At 37.1% G+C, this 17850-nt stretch overlaps 1 protein-coding gene across 1 annotated transcript in view; it reads right to left on the minus strand.

Moving 5' to 3' along the window:
* Positions 1 to 17850, minus strand: part of arhgap10 (Rho GTPase activating protein 10) — a 121889-nt gene that overhangs the window by 64514 nt on the left and 39525 nt on the right. The window contains exons 2-3 of the mRNA XM_067441357.1: positions 1056 to 1151; positions 882 to 943 (exon numbers count right to left, since the gene is read on the minus strand). Of these exons, the coding sequence (XP_067297458.1) occupies positions 882 to 943; positions 1056 to 1151 (158 nt within the window). The remainder of the gene's footprint in view (positions 1 to 881; positions 944 to 1055; positions 1152 to 17850) is intronic.

Here is a 17850-nt window from a genome sequence, read left to right on the forward strand (position 1 = left end):
TGTTTCTGACCCTGTCAGGGCCTGTTAGCTCTGCCCCTTCCACACATGCCTACAGCGAGCCAAAGGGCCATAACATCACTGGCCTGCTGCGGTGTTATGAACGGGTGGGGCTCAAAGCTGAGCTCATAACAACTGTCAGCTGTTGCACTTTGAGTCATGGGCAGGGCCTTCAGCTCTCTAATTCTGCATACTAAATACTAACATGACCTACGTGCAACACGAGCCCTTCCTACCTACATGGTTAACCACCCATTAGAATATATAGCCCTTTCATACCTTAAAAATGCACAACAACAACAACAACAACAACAAAACGTTTATGCCAGAGAAATGGATTTGGCAATCTAATGAGCAAAACTGAAATCTTTGTTTTAGGTCTAATTCTTTACACATTTTACATTGTAAAATCAAGCTGCTAATACAGATAACACATACATCAGTGTGTTGGTTTAATGACTTATTGACTTATAAATATTATGTCATTGTATTGTTCCAGCAGAGCTTTTGAAAGTACAGTTCCTACTTAACACAGTTGAGGTGACATGACTCAACACAAGCAGCAGTCTTGCGCAATCTCTGAGTAAACTGTGAGAGAGGACACAAATAACTCATGGCAATGTAACTCATTTCCTGTGGCAAAACTGTGACTCAAACAAAACTACAGCATGCAGGAACAAACAGAGGACCGATGTCACTTTACGGAGAATGTGTTGAGAAGTTTGTTGAACTTCTTTGAACAGTGTAAAAACCGCTTGCAGTTTGCCTCTCTTCTCAAATGGCCATGATGGCATGTTCCAAAAATATCTTTTAGCCTGCAAGGAATTGAGTGAAATGTATAACAGAGAGCGTGTTTAGTGCAAGTCTCAACTGGTTGTGCTCACCATCAGCTCTCTTTGGTCTTCCAAGTTTCTGAGAAAGGATGAGAACTCTTGCAAGGATTCATCTGAAATGACACATATTCAGACACTGAGAAAAGCACAATATAAGCAAATGTATGCATGTTTGTTATTAAATTATTATGCAAAAGGAAACAAACAAACACAAAAAAATCTCACCAATGCACTTCTCATCATCAGTTTTGGCATCGCCGATGTACTCAAATTTGAACTCACCCAGGCACTGAGCAAACTTCTTCTGGGCCAATGAAAGCTCTGCAAGGCAAAAGGCAAAGATATTTAAATCTGAAGGGAAATTAGGAATTGCTTTATTTTTGGATGTTCTGGCAGAAAGAATTCCCATAATTTTCAGTCAGTAATATTTCAGTAACACGTTATAATAGGGTCTCGTTGCTGACATTAGTTAATGTGCTAATTAACATACAATGAACAATGAATGAACAACACGTTACAGTATGTATTAATCTTTGTTAATTTTAGTTAATAAAAATACAAACCCGATTCCAAAAAAGTTGGGACACCGAACACACTCAACAAATTAATTGTATTGAGCAAAGATGTATGGTTTATTAGGGTAACATTTTCTTTTCCACGCTCAAGGATGTCACAGCTTTCAGAAGTTCTCATGCAATAGCTGCGCGCGCTCTATTTCTTTAGCTTATTGTAAAGTGTTACCAACATGTCTTTAAAACAAATTAATTGTATTGAGAAAAGACAAAATAAACCAAGTGTGACATGTTGTCACACAAATAATTCTTCTAATTTTGAGCTTTCTATTCATCAAAATGTCCCACTTCTTTCAATAACGCACAAAAACAAGACCCCAAACATTTGAACAGTAAAATATGTAAACCAATCCATGACGTGACCTTAAACATTTAAAGCACACACAATTGTTTTATTGTATCGTACTGGGACTATTTGGATAACATTGTCCTCTGTTCAGGTGAAGCATTCCCAAAGAATAGCTTAACAATACCATCCATTTACAGATATGAGCTGGTCATAATGAAAGCTATGCTCTGCAAACATCCTGCTGGACTCTTAAGTTGCCAAGAGCATCCTGAAGTAGCAGGTGTTGCTAATAGATACCAAGAATTCCCCTTCCCTTAGAAAAAAAAAAAAAAAAAAAAACACACGTGGAAAATTCAATGAAAAAAGAAGTGGAACTGCGTCTGGAACATGAGGCTGGGAGAGAATTTGTAAATCAGAGAGAGCAAATTTCATTCTGTGGATTCCCAAAGGATGATCCTGATATAAGTGAACTCTCTCTGGGGTCCGTGGGACAGAGGGCTGGGGTATTTTAGGACGAACACTATGAGCAGTATCCAGTAATTTAGTGTCGTCAACATTGACAGCTGGGCACGTACATGTGAAATGAGCTGGCAGTGTAGTAGACCTGTCACATCTTATCCTGTTGTGATTTCTACATTTTTCTTGCCATATTTGTCTCAGATGTCTTTTATCATTGTAATCCACTTGTAAAGTCATTGTAATTGATTCCATTCAGTCATTCATGAATGACCCACATTTCATTTATAGCCACACCGCTACCCATTAAGCTGCTTACGCCACCCTCTTGCCCAGTCCGGACTAAAAACGCCTGGTCAACTCATCTGTGCGGGGTGAAGTGAACGTGGATTACTATACAACAAAGCTCAATCATGTGAGTCTGGCAGAGTGGACTTGCTGACTACATGCCCCTGGACAGAACGCACTGAGAATGTCAAGAGATAAATGTGAATGATAAACACCATCCTCTAGGGCAGGGCGGGGGTATTTAATTATGAGACCCAGTCTCTACATTTTTGACTGCAAGAAGATATCTTTACACTATGTGACCTTCAGATTGTGTTAGTGAGATGCATTCATATCAACTGCTTAAAGTTTATTTAAACATATCATGGTATTTGCATAGTAAAGAGAACTACTGTGTGGTGGGAAAAAAAAAATGCTCAGATTAATTTTGGGTCTTTTTTACTGTGATGATGTGTTAGGATGATAAATCCTGCAAAGTTTTTTAATATGCAATTTTTTATTATTATTGTATGTACATTTATAACACAAAACTGAATTATATTTCATTTGCATCAAATTACAAAAAACTAGTTAACTGCTGTGAGAAGGTTTCTAATACAGCGACTGTGGAAGTGATGGTGAAATTGACAGCTTTCTCTCTTCTAACCCCTTTTAAAAGTTGTTAAAACTCTATTGTGGCGTTTTCTTTTGATATTTGAGCAAATGGGAATGTATTTTTAATATATATTTAATGTAGTATCTTACAACAACACTTATGTTTAGACTTTGCCGGAAATAAATCTATGCTGAGTGCCTGAAACACAAAACCTGGAAGTGTGAAAGGCGAATTATATTATTATAAGGTCTGCCAATCATTAGCAATCTATAGCTAGGCTCAATGTTAAGGATTTTTTCTATGGTTGGCGTTCAGTAACATGGTTTGTGTGAAATTTAACGTAGTCAAGCTAAAGGCTAATCATTTCAATTACCGTTATGTCGACTTTCTGAATGGATTATACTGTATATAACCTATAAAGTGCACAAATACATATAATAATAATCACTATAAATAATCACTAAAAAGCGGTTGGTCACTCATCGCAGTTCACAAACTCAAAACTCTTTATTAATCAAATTTGCACGAAGAATACTGCACAAAGAATCTCTTATTAACCTGCCTACATTTTGTTAATGAGAGGATTTGCAAGCATGCAAAACGCAGCACTGAGCAAAAACGATGACGTTTAAAATGCAAATACAGATAGTAAATAGAAACATTTGACATTCTCCAGAGCGCGAACGCAAATACGCACTGGAACAAATCGGTATTGTCAATATGATATTACGGTATTCCAGAATCAACTGATAGTGCTCTTGCTTTTGTTTGAGGTTGCTTAGTTTGGTTTAAAGTTAATTACTTGCAATTATGCATAATTTACTGTTATTACTATAGTAAGTACATGTAGTAACTTGTCCCACATAATTCAGCTCAGTGTGAGGTATGACAATTATGTGTATTGCAGAGAAGTGTATTAATGTCTAGAATAGATCTATGAAAGCAACCTTTTACACAGCAACCATCAATCTGTGAAGACAACATCTGTCTAATAAACAATGCATCTCTTAGCTACAAAAACACCACTGTGTGCAGGGGAAGTTCGTTTACCTAATTCTAGTGGATATTAGGAAGGGCAAATAGCAGCCAGTGGGCACTGGACTGAATTAATGCATTGTTTGTTGAGTGTCTTTTCTTTCAGCCAGTCTCAAAATAGAATCGTCAGGAAACATTTTTCTTTCCTTTCTTCCATATGTGTGTAAGCTAAGGATCACCCTGTAAACACATATGAAGACATGGCAGTGGAAGTTGCCACGTGTTACAACTTGCTATCAGAAATGAAATTCAAAGCTATATGTGCGCCATGCAGAATGTAACCAGATCAGACTCTGGCTCAACAGAACTCCAGGTAAATCATCTGCAATATAAAGGTTAAATGACAGTAAAAACATACACATATAAAAATATATAAGGTTTTTTTTTTTTTTTTTTTTTTTTGACAATTGTGTTTTTTGTTACTTATGTTCACCATGGCTTTTAGAGGAAGGGGAAGGGGGATATTTTGGACATTATAATGCTGATAAACTGCTGATTATATATACAAACAATGAGGAAAATAAGTATTTAAACACCCTGCTATTTTGTAAGTTCTCCCACTTAGAAATCATGGAGGGGTCTGAAATTGTCACCATAGGTGCATGTTTACTGTGAGAGACATTCTAAAAATAAAATAAAAAATCCAGAAATCACAATATATGCTTTTTTAAACTTTTTTTTTTTTTATGATACAGCTGCAAATAAATATCTGAACACCTGAGAAAATGTTAATATTTGGTACAGTAGCCTTTGTTTGCGATTACAGAGGTCAAACATTTCCTGTAGTTTACACACTGCAGGAGGGAATTTGTCCCACTCCTCCACACAGATCTTCTCTAGATCACTCAGGCTTCTGGCCTGTCGCTGAGAAACACAGAGTTTGAGCTCCCTCCAAAGATTCTCTATTGGGTTTAGGTCTGGAGACTGGCTAGGCCACACCAGAACCTTGATATGCTTCTTACAGAGCCACTCCTTGGTTATCATGGCTGTGTGCTTTGGGTCATTGTCATGTTGGAAGACCCAGCCTCGACCAATCTTCAATGCTCTAACTGAGGGAACTTTTGTTCCCCAAAATCTTGCAATAGATGGCCCCGGTCATCCTCTCCTTAAAGGGTTACTTCAGCGATTAGCATATGGCTTTGTATCAGTAGAAACCCTGGAGTATATTCAAATGATTGTGCTTTCCCCCCTCATATCACCCTGAGACAAGAGATTTATGCATTTTATTTCTGAAAAAAAATCCTCCTATGATGCAAATTGATGATATTTGCATCATAGGAGGAATGTTTGGCTAAAGGCTAAAGACTACAGCCAGCAGAGGGAGCCATTTCCGCATGTTTTGAACCCGTGTATGGGGGATGGGAGATTAGACTCAGAGCTCAGCTTGGCAGCTACAGGCACTCATTTAAACGGAGCTATGGTAAGTCTTTTACCTTTTCAAATTAATTTCTATGAAAGTTAAAGTCCCTGTAAAGGCAATTTTATAAAAAATATTTCTAAACACGTTATAAATGTTAGAAATGTATTGCTAAAACACATTGCAAAGACTGTGAACTGTGTAGTACTAAATTATGGAGTTAGACCGTTAAACAGTTTTTCATCATTGCTGTGCTCCGGATTTTCTAGGTGGGGCTAAAACGGTGGCTCGATGACGCACTGGAGTCTCTGAGCCTGGCCCCGCCCCTACTGTTGATGATGTTTTATGAAGAGCCACTTTGATGGACAGCTGAGGATCACCACCCACAACCGCGTCTGTACTGATCATTTTACGCAGGATAGTTTTATTAACTTTCGTCGGAGAAAACTGGGATTCACTGATAATCCGCTGTTACTGGTGAATGCCGCTGTTACTCTTATTTTATTTACTTGACAACTTTTTTTATCATTCAAATTTGGCTGGGTGGTTAATAACATATTTTTCTGTGGTGTGACTAACTCAGATCACACTTAATTTTGACTTTACAGGGTCTTTAAGCTTACAAAGGCATGAACTGAAACACGCCAGACTGAACTCGCGTTGTGAATGTATGCCGCGAGTGTAGTCGAGATTACCTCAGCTCTCATCACAAGAGCTCAGCTCATTTATCTCACTCCTGCAGTTAGTGCTCAGTGCTGTGATACTCGCGCGGTGACTCACTCACTATATTGAACAGACACGTTCAGTTTTTAATTGTAGTGTCTTCTCCAACTCAGTCACAGTAGTCAAGTTGGTGGCTTTGGGAATGGCCTCAAAGGGCAGCGAAGCATTCTGGGAATTGTAGTCTTTCATCCCCATGAGACAAAAATACATTTTCTGTCTTTTCTCAGTCTAGAAGGCACCAAATTCAAAAATAATTTCACATTTCTACTACACTGATGATCGAGTTTAAATAAAGATTCATCTTCCCAGCGCTGAAATACCCCTTTAATACAGTGCAGTCGCCCTGTCCAATGTGTAGAAAAACACCCCCAAAGCATGATGCTACCACCCCATGCTTCACAGAAGGGATGGTGTTCTTGGGATGGTACTCATCATTCTTCTTCCTCAAAACACATTTATTGGAATTATGACCAAAAAGTTATATTTTGGTCTCATCTGACTAGATGACTTTCTCCCATGACTCCTCTAGATCATCCAAATGGTTATTGGCAAACTTAAGACGGGCCTGCAAATGTGCTGGTTTAAGCCAGCACCTTCCGTGCCATGCATGATTTCAAACCATGATGTATTGGTGTATTACTAGGGCTGCACAATTTGGGGGAAATATATAATGGCGATTATTCTGGTTAAAATTGCGATTGAGATTTGAAATGTGATTATTATTATTATTATTATTATTATTATTATTATTATACAAATGAAAAGTGTGTGTGTATTAGGACTGGGACTTCCTTTCGTTTGCTTTCGTTTTTGTCTTTTACACCCGTTCACATCTTTTACTGTGGTAAAGTAGAAAAACACTGTAGGACGAAATATTATTTAACACAGTTTGTGCTTATTAGACTTGAGGCGCATCAAGTTTATTTGAATAGCACAGTTCTCGTGCACCCAGCGGTTTTACTTTCGTTTTCTCTAGCAGTGCATAATCAAAGATAGCCTAAATGTCTTGACCCTGTGGAAGATAAAATTCACTCTTCAGATGTTTTACAACAAGTGTTGCTTTGCAACATCAGGAAAAAACATGAAGACGAAGATATATCCAGCTCGTGTCCCACATTCATCTCAAAGCGCCGAGCGGCATGACACATTTTTGCGGGACAATAGGTTATAAAACAAATATTTTTTGAACAAATATTTAATTTTCTAATATTCTTAAGATTACCATTATTTACTTATAATAATTTAAATGTTTTACAGGCTGTAGCCTATGTGTTGTTTCACTGACGGAAAATAAACACGCATGCTTATGAAATGGATGTTTGCGTGTTTATTATTGTAAAACGTAGGCTATATATATCTGGAATATAGTACAGTATTTAAAATAGCATATATACATTAGTTTTACTCTCAATTTAATTTACAGAGCAAACTATAGAAAAAGATTAATGTGTGTGGCACTCACAATAAGACGCGCAAGAAGGGGCGTGGCGCCTGTTGCATGTCTTTTTTTTCTTTCTTTTTTTATCACGGGTTTAAAAGTGGTTTACCGCTGAGCCGTGGGAATTTCTTGCTTTTCAACCGCGGTAAAAAATAAAATAAAATCCATACCCTCCCCCATACCCTCCCAGCCCTAGTGTGTACATAACATTTTGTGTTTATATATCAATATGGCTAATAATATATGTATGTATATATATATATATATATATATATATATATATATATATATATATATATATATATATATATATATATATATATATATATATGTATGTATATATGTATATATATATATATATATATATATATATATATATATATATATATATATATATATATATATATATATATATATATAAATCTGTGCTGTTTATCTGAGATATCAATTTCAATGACTACGTTTACATGGACAGCAGTAATCTAATTATTGACCTTATTCTAAATAAGACAATATTCTGATTAAGGTGTTTACATGAGTTGCTTTTAGAGTACTCCGTTCATGTTCCCGTTTTACATGTGATAGAACATAGATCGATTATGGCACGTCATTACGTCCCCATGCCACGCTATGTTCTCCAACATCCAATCACAGCGTGACTTTGGCAGGTGTGTTAATTTTATGGGCTCAGGAAACCCGCTAACTTCATCTGCGGGTGTCGCTGTTGGACATTGTTACTTTACATTAAGAAGTATGACAAAACATGCGTTTTTATAATGTTTTATATCTACATTTACGTTGATTTATTTTTGTAATATGTATTGCCTCTTTTTTTTTTTTTTTTGAAGAGACACTGTCCCTCTTTCCTCCTTATTGACAGCCTACATTTAGAATAATAGCTTTGATTAATTATGAAAAAGGTTTAAAAATCATGACTCTTTGGATTGTTTTTCCTGCCGTCGAGCCACAGGCGTTCACTGAATGACCCATCTGGTTTGCGATTACAGATACAAACTTATTGTATTTTACTTTTACAATGAGCATAATAATTACAACAAAAATAAAAATAGAGAGAGAGGACGCAGTGTTCACAATGAACAGTCAAGTAAAACACACACCGCCCATAGCAACGCGTTATGGCAACGACTTTTCAGACTGACAGATCCGTAAAAGATAAACGCGACTTTTCCACCATTTGTTACTGTTTTGTACACGTTGTTATATTAAGTATAATTCCAATTATGTTTTTTGGCCACAATATTATCGATGATTGTTGAAAGGGGCACTTTTGATTAATTTTCAAAAAGGGCAGAGGCTCGAACCCACAAAGCCTCCCCTCTGCACTCCCCTGGTGTGTGTAACGTTATGTGTCCTGTCACAAAATGCGGTGAAATCTCCGACATGACATTAATAGTTAGATTAAGGTGTGTACATGTCTCTGATAATGCGACTAAAATAGGCATACTCCACATGTCTTAATCCGATTTATGTTTAGTTAGATTATGACTTTAATCAGATTAAGGTAATTAGAAATCGCTGTCTACATGGTAGCCTCTTAATCAGACTATTGTCTTAATCAGATTAATATCGGAGTATTGTTGTCCATGTAAACGTAGTCAATGTCTATGCATTTAATATGAAATATGAACCTCTTGTGCATCCACTGTGAATGGAAAAACTCCTGTACATTGAATAAAAATATGGATTGTCCTATAAATGTATCATTTTTAAGTTATTATTTTATTTATTTTTTACATTTATTAAGTATTATTTTTCTTCTTATTTATTACCCAGAAGTTTAATTCATACTGAAGGCCAGAGGGTGCCCTCGAGCGGAAAAGCCACATTTGCCTCAGAGAAGTAATGACGTTCATTTTCAGGAAATCCCTTATATGATGCTAATGCTGAAGGATAAATAAACAGAAGAAAGAGACGCTTTGATTAAACATGACGACAATAAACACCACTGCAGCAAAATATGGGGTTTTTGAGTTCTTCAAGCCGTCTAGAGTATTTTCATAATAATAAAAGTATATTATAATGCAGTGCTGAGCTGATTGACATATAATGTAATGCACTATAAAATAATGCATTGTCTGCCTCATTCTGTGATGAGAAGCCACATCAGAGGTAAAACATGTTATTAAATGTTGTCTTTTGTTGAACAGGTTTTTGAACGCTTCACTAGTTTGTGAAAATGTTTGACACCTGTTACTTTTTCAAACACACGTTATAACTGACGCAGTCTGTCAGACAGAGCAGCGTTTACTACTGATCACAGTGCCGCTCTTTGCTAACACACTGGGCATTTAGTTATTTAAAATTGCAGCCTTTAAGCTTTCATAATCGCACAATACCCAAATCGCGACTGCGTTTTTTTTCTTATCAGGTCATTGACCAGCTCCTCCCGTGTAGTTCTGGGCTGATTTCTCACATTTCTTAGGATAATGGAGACCCCACGAGGTGAGATCTTGCATGGAGCCCTAGTCCGAGGGAGATTCATGTTTAGCTTCTTCCATTTTCTAATGATTGCTCCAACAGTGGACCTTTTTTCACCAAGCTGCTTGGCAATTTCACCGTAGCCCTTTTCAGCCTTGTGGAGGTGTACAATTTTGTCTCTAGTGTCTTAAGACAGCCCTTTGGTCTTGGCCATGTTAGTAGTTGGATTCTTACTGATTGTATGGTTACAATCTTACTGATTGTTGACAGGTGTCTTTATGCAGCTAATGACCTCAAACAGGTGCATCTAATTTAGGATAATACAGGGAGTGGAGGTGGACATTTTAAAGGCAGACTATGGCTGCATTTACACTGCAGGTCTTGATGCACAATTCTGATTTGGTGACTATATATTTTTGACGACCCGCTTACATCATCTTTTCAAAAGCGACCCACATCCGATATTTGCATTTACATTGTACAATGGCAAAACAGCCCAAGACGCTCTTAACCGGTGAAAGGAAGTAAAACAGCGCAATATGCGATGGACGCAGACAAAATGATTGTACAATGTTTTGCTGTCTGCACTGTTCCACACAACTTTAAAGGTCGGCAAAACATTTCTCTCGTAAGTCGGAGAAAAAGAGGAGAGATCTTGACAGGGTTGCCAGGTCTTCACAACAAAACCCGTCCAATTGCAACTCAAAACTGTGTTAAAGTAGCCCAATTCTGCATGAAAACCGCAGACTTGGCAACACTGGCCCTTGATCACAGTTTGTGTCCACCTGAGTTGACGTCATTCGCCTCCGTCCTTTTTTCAATGACGTACGACTTGCATTTACTGGGGAATATCCGATTTGACCGCTTACATGGCAGACGCTAATGCTCACATCCGAATCATATCGGATTTATTACCACATATGAGTGACGCCTGAATCCGATCTGAGGATATCGGAATTCATGCGTTTTTTGAGAGGAAAAAAAAATCGGAATTGGGTCACTTGAGCCACGCAGCGTAAATGGGGCTTAACAGGCCTTTGGGGGGCAGAATTATAGCTGATAGACAGGTGTTCAAATACTTATTTGCAGCTGTATCATACAAATAAATTGTTAAAAAAAAATCTATATATATTTTTTTTAGATTATGTCTCTCACAGTGGACATGCACCTACGATGGCAATTTCAGACCCCTCCATGATTTCTAAGTGGGAGAACTTGCAAAATAGCAGGGTGTTCAAAAACTTATTTTCCTCACTGTATGTGTAATATATATATAAGAGGAATATCTTGGATTTCGTGTTGATCAATGCAATAGTTTTGAAAAATTTGACACAAAAATCTTTTCACAGCTAGACGGTCCAGGCTGGCGGTACACTACGTTTTAGAGGAATAACTTGTTAAGAGTTGATCAAAATGGATCGATGCATTAATCAGACTGTAAAAAAAATATGGATGTAGTGTCCGTGATGTCACCCATAGGATTCCAATAAGCCGTTCTGAAGCTTAAAGTATGGGCGAGCTGGGCGTTGCCATCTTGCGAGCGAGTCATTGCGTGTCACTCCCGGATAACAGAAAGTGGGCAAAAAGGTGGGATGTGGGCGGAGCTTAGGTGACAAAATTACTATAGACGGCAGATAAATGGCTATCCACCTGTAACCACGCCCTTAATTAGGCAGAACTTTAAGGCTTTATATAACGTAAACGAATGAGTTATACAAAATAAAATAAAAAGCACCCCCTCACAGATCATGAAGGTCAAAATAAGCCTTATAGGCCAAAAACCACAATTTGTACCAGGCTGTAAACATGTTTTGTTTCTGCTGTAAAGTTGAGAATTTTAACATGGGCCTCAATGAGATTCTGCTCCCTTCTTAAGCATGTCCCTAGTGGCCAGTTGAGGAATTGCCGTTTACATTACTTCCATATTGGCTTCAAGAGAGATTACATTACATTCAGTGGTTGCTTAGTAATTTTCTTATGAATTTAAATTACCGCTGGCGGTTTAAGAATTAAATGCAATTTATTCCTGTGATGGCAAAGCTGGATTTTCAGTATCATTACTCCAGTCTTCAGTGTAACATGATTCTTTAGAAATCATTGTAATACCCTAATTTTCTGCTCAAGAAACATGTTTTATAATGTTCAATGTTGCTTTGAAACATGTTCAATGTTGCTTTGCTATCATAATAAAAAGTTTTAAATATATTCAGATAGAAAATATTTTTGATCAAATAAAAGTGGCTGTGATGAGCATAAGAAACTTCTTGCAAAAACATACAACATCTTACAGACCCAACTTTGAACGGTATTGTTTAGGTTCAACAATTTTCACAAAACTGTGAAATTTCCTTTATGTTAACCAGCTATATAACATATATCCTAAATAAACACTTACTAAATCACCGAACAAGATTACAATAAGGCTTATGAGTAAAGTTGCTTGTAACTGTATTATAAAAAGCACCAATACCAGTTTTGAACTGCAGAACAATAATTCGACTCTAGGTAATGTAATGGACATAAGCAACTCAATTTAAGGCTATCAAAGAAAACACCAATCTTCAAATCTACTATATACTTAGAGCAGTCATCTAGGCAATGCCAGCTGGAAAAAAAAAAAAACAAGTTCAGAAACTTGAGATAGGGTCTACCCCGTATACTCTGGACTCTAAAAACAGTGCTGACCCAGCAGTAATGTGCAGGCACAAACAGTCAGAGACCTGACTCATGGCATTGAGATCTGCTGCTCATTCATGGGGAATGCTTGAAGCATTGATTTGCTTTGGAGGTAATGTGACTTAAGTGGTCTTAGGATGTGCAATCAGAAAGGGCATAGTGTTATGGGAATATCAAGAGGGAGGGCGCAAAAAGCACGGTTCGGCCATTGACAAGCCTCCAAAAATTCCCTGGTCAATCCGAGGGAATTCTTTAACAGTAAAGCATTTTGAAAACACAAACACACCCTGGAAACACTGATTGTAAGGTCAAACTCTGAATACAGCCAAACCCTGGTGTTGACCCAAGCAAAATATTTTGTCAAATTAATGACGAAGACTCAGTGACATTACAATTTTATGCACCAAGCATAAGCTTTCAATTTGATAACAAATATATTATGTAGACCTTAAAATGTTAGCAAAAAGTCACTTGTTTCAGGAAACTAACAACTCTGACGTGTCAAACTATATATTATGGAGAGGTTAAATACCGGTTTGGTGCTTTATTGTCAAAACAAAGGCACTGGCAGAGACACATATTTTAGTTTTAAACACAGAGGCCTGCATTTAAAGTGACATTATATGTTTTAAATTGAGAATCAAGACAGACACACTTTGCTGATAAATAAAAACTATAAGGTTTGTGCACTATGAATTTAAAGGCTTACTTCAGTGATTAGCATATGACTTTGTATCAGTAGAAACCCTGGAGTATATTCGAATGATTGAATATCTGTATTTTATCTACTGTATTGACTGACTAGATATTAGACAAATAAATGATAAATGCACTGCTTCAACTGGTTTGATTATTCACCGTTTCACGTCAAGGAAAATCTCCATGTTTACCACAGCACAGCACGCTCGGAGCATTAAATACACTGTAAAACTTCAATTAATATTAATAATATTTGTTTCAATCACTAAATGAAGCCTGCAATATTTGGGACAACAGTCATGAACTTAAATTGCTTGCTTAAAACTCTTGATCAACACTCAAAGTTTGTTCATTTAAACCATTATGTGCAGAGAGTGTGAGGGCGAGAGTAAGAGAGAGAGGTCTGCGGTCTTGACCATTAGTTGATTTACTTGTTTTTGTGTAATACGTCGTCAAATATGTTTAAACTTAAATAGAATACCTATACAAGTAGTTATGTCTCTTCAACTATTTGTTTTTTTAGAGGAAACTATTTGTTTAGATTCAAACATCATTTTTGAGCAATTTTTACAGCCCTTTGACCCCCCCCACCACACACACACACACACACACACACACACACACACACACACACACACAGCCTATGCAGTGTTCCTCAGTGTCTGATTACACATAAATGTCTTTTCTAGACACACCTCTTACTACTTTGTAATTTGTGTACCGTTTCAACTGTCTTGTATGGGGCAGCGATGGCTGAGTAACTCATGTCATGTGTGGGTTTATTGAGTTTTGATGGTTTCTTTCCGGAGTAATTAGGCATGAAACATCAGTTGTGTTGCACTAACGTTGCAGGAAATACATTAAAGGAATATTAGCTTATCTTATTATGACAGATCCATATTTCGAAACATTTCAGTGATTTATAGTTTATCTTGGTTCATCTAGGTTTTGCCACTGAGCCCAGGAAACCAGAGAGAAAGTAAGAAAGAAAAATAACAGGAAAATGCCCCTCCTATTGCTTATCACCGGAAATCAGACATGCAATACTGTAAGAATAGGGTACAGTCAATGTGACACGACAGTGAGGTATGACTCTTCTGCAACACTTTTCCCCAAAGGCATTTTGTTCAAGTTTAAAGGATGACCAAAACACAGTGTATTCTTTCACAAGAAATAAACACACGCACTTTAGTAGCAGAACTGCCTTTGGACTGAAGACACACACCCAGTCTGAGTCTTAATCACTGCAATCATTCATATGCACTGTGAACCAATGGGTAATGAGCACTTTTGGAAACTTGTCATTAAGCAAATGCTTATTATCTTGAGCGATTTACAGTAATGTCATGGGCAGTCTTTTATGAAATACCTTTGAGTGCCTAGGAAAGAGAATTTCAGTAATTTAGTCATTTCAGTTCATGGACAGCCCTTACATGGGATCAGATCTAGTTTAACCAGTGAAGATGTTGTGACACAAATAAGGAATTAATCGAACAGAAATCGTTCCATTTTAGATTCTAAAACCATCTAGAATGGGTCTAGTACACTTGGTGATTGAGATTGTGTGGGCAGTCTGTTTTGAATTAACATGTTCACCCAGATATTCCCACTGAGTCACATACTGAATATAAAACAGAAACTTCATTTGGGAAAGTGATGTCACTCACAATGACGTCCTGATTGGACCCATATGTGTGATTTAGCTCAGAGGGTAAAAGGGAATCAAGGCTCAGAGTGCCTCTTGCAGATCTAAACTAACTAGCCGAATGCATGAGCATACAAATAAGTAGTACTGTATTTATGAAAATTTAAGGGAAAACAATTATCCTAACTTGCTCAAGGGCTGATTCAAGCAAGGTGATTCAGAGAAATTAGCCTGGTTGTCAATAACTGGTTATGAGAAGTCTGTTAAAAAAGCTTTACATATTTAGAAATAAAATGTGTTTTTGTTAAGAATCTTCTGAATGGTGTAAACTCACATGAGATGAACTTAAAATATGTTTTAACTATGTATATAGTGCGGGCCATTTCCTTAATGCATCTCACCAATGATATTGAAATTATATTACTTTCTGTGTTTCACTAAACGGAGAGAATTCTCATTGGCTGTTGACCCCGTAGAAACACTAGTAGTAGCGGTCAGGGCCGGTGCTAGCCATTTGGGTGCCCTAAGCACAAATGCTTGGCGGTGCCCCCCCCCACCCCCACCACCCCCACAACACCCCACCACCCAACCCACCCTACCCTATCCTCCCCTCCCCAAACAAACACCCACCCACCAAAGAAATAACTACCATTCAGAATTTCTTATTTAGGTTCTCTTTACTTCCAAAATAACTGCTGCAAATGAATAATTGAAACTGAACAATGTAAACACAGAAAGTTAAAAGTGCAAAAAAAAGTTTTGTGTAAATAGAATAAGTCTATGAATTTTATAAAGTATGAATTTTAAAGTGCACGTTTTAAACTGCTAATAACCATGCATAACTGCACAGTACAAATTACTCAACAGAGGGACTACATCTCTATAAAGAGTCCATTCTGCTATTCTATAGAACTATATTAAACATTTTCACTACCATCAGTTGTCAGAGGCCCTACAGAGGCACACGTCTACATTTCCTAGCTGCAAAATCAGCTATCAGGTCATCATATGACAGTTTCTGAGGCACGTCCCCATTGATAACCACAAGACAAAATATTCAGGGATTCTACTGAAAACCAGAGGGAGTCTGGCACAGAGATTCACCTTTTTCTCGACTAATTTGGTCTAGGCCTATGTTTTGAAGTACTTAAATTGTCTGGTTGTAATTGGTTGCAATCACTATGGCACATCCAGTTAGAATGCAATAAGGACTCTGATGTTCCTTCTGTAACATTTATTCTCCACCATAAGTCGGGGCAAGTTTGTGGTTCTGAAAATATACATACAAATTGGTAAATAACAATATACAAAAGGATGCCAATAGCAGTACACATAAATGATGTGTAATTATGATAACAATGGACAAATAACAGTACAAAGTACTAAACTGTTACACGAGAAATGAAATCCGCACTTACTAGCCTATAAATTGTCATGTAGGCTTATTTTATCATCATGTAAGAATCCTGTTCTGAGCGGGGCTCGAACTCCCGGCCGTAACGTCATTAGCGCCATTCCGGCTGCCTTTATGTAAACAACACAACGGTGCATTTACGGCATACACATTTAGCTCGCGAATGTACAACAAAGAATATAGCACTCATGGTAAATATATGTAAACATGTCTTATAATAATTATAGTACAGAGAAATACTCGTTCTCCATTAGAATTGTCTATGCACGATTGCGATAGATAAGGATCTATGCTACTAATACTTTCAGTTCGCGGTAAACTATGATTTTAAACAATCATAGTACATTATTATGTACACATGACAGTCCTTCATAACAGCCTATATTACTTTTGTATTGCATTTGTATATTAACATGCTTTTAGAAATATTTTATGTGTTATTTATACTAGTAGGCTAGCCTATTGTGATGATTTTTTCACGACCCAGATTTTTTGGTGCCCCCCCCAAGCACTTGGTGCCCTACGCGCAGTGCGTGATGTGCGTGTGCGGAGCGCCGGCCCTGGTAGCGGTAATAGGGGTACCCCTTAAAAAGGGTAGGTAGGTAGGCCTAGGTCTATTCTTTTTCAAGTTTTTATGTAAAAAAAGGTACAATTTTGGTGATGTTGATTAGATAGTTATGAATTTGAACAAATTATATTGTGATGTCACTGACTGGGTCTTCAACCCGTGCCTTCGGGACATCTTTGCAAACATTATTTTGGTGTGATTCAGATGTGTTCGGAGTTTTGCCGACTGGATACGGCAAAAGTTTAATCTATCAACTAGCTCCTCTTCACATTGCTCTGGTTGTTTATAACGGTATCTTATTGTGTGCAGAGGGAGTTTGAAAGACAACCGTTTATCCCGCCCCTCAGATTGAGCCCTATCAATGGGGAGTTCCCAGACCAAACATCATGATGTGGGTCTGGCTTGTCAGGCTAAACAGACAGCACAAGGAAACTGAATTTACAAAAAAAGACAAGTAAAGTGTTAGTAATAAAAAATGAGCATACAAGCAGTATCAAAAAACCAATAGAAATAAGATAAAAATGAAATAAATATTGTATGTTTCTTACATGTCTAACAGTAGAAAAAATATTTATTTCTCGATTTTAATCGATTCTCATTTTTACGAATCAATTCTGGTTCTTAAATCAAGAATCGATTAGTAATCGATAAGAATCGATTAGTAATGTCTAATTGGTTAGACATTGTAGTGTGTCTTTCATCCAATAAATCAAAATAATATTTGTGCTTTGTTACTTCTGATATGAAACTCATATAAGTCTCAACTTATATCAAAATAAGTCTCAGATTTCAAATTACGTCAATTTTATGATGGAAAAAAAAAAAA

This window comes from Pseudorasbora parva, chromosome 4 (genome assembly GCF_024679245.1).
Source record: "Pseudorasbora parva isolate DD20220531a chromosome 4, ASM2467924v1, whole genome shotgun sequence".
In the NCBI taxonomy this organism is placed as follows: domain Eukaryota; kingdom Metazoa; phylum Chordata; class Actinopteri; order Cypriniformes; family Gobionidae; genus Pseudorasbora; species Pseudorasbora parva.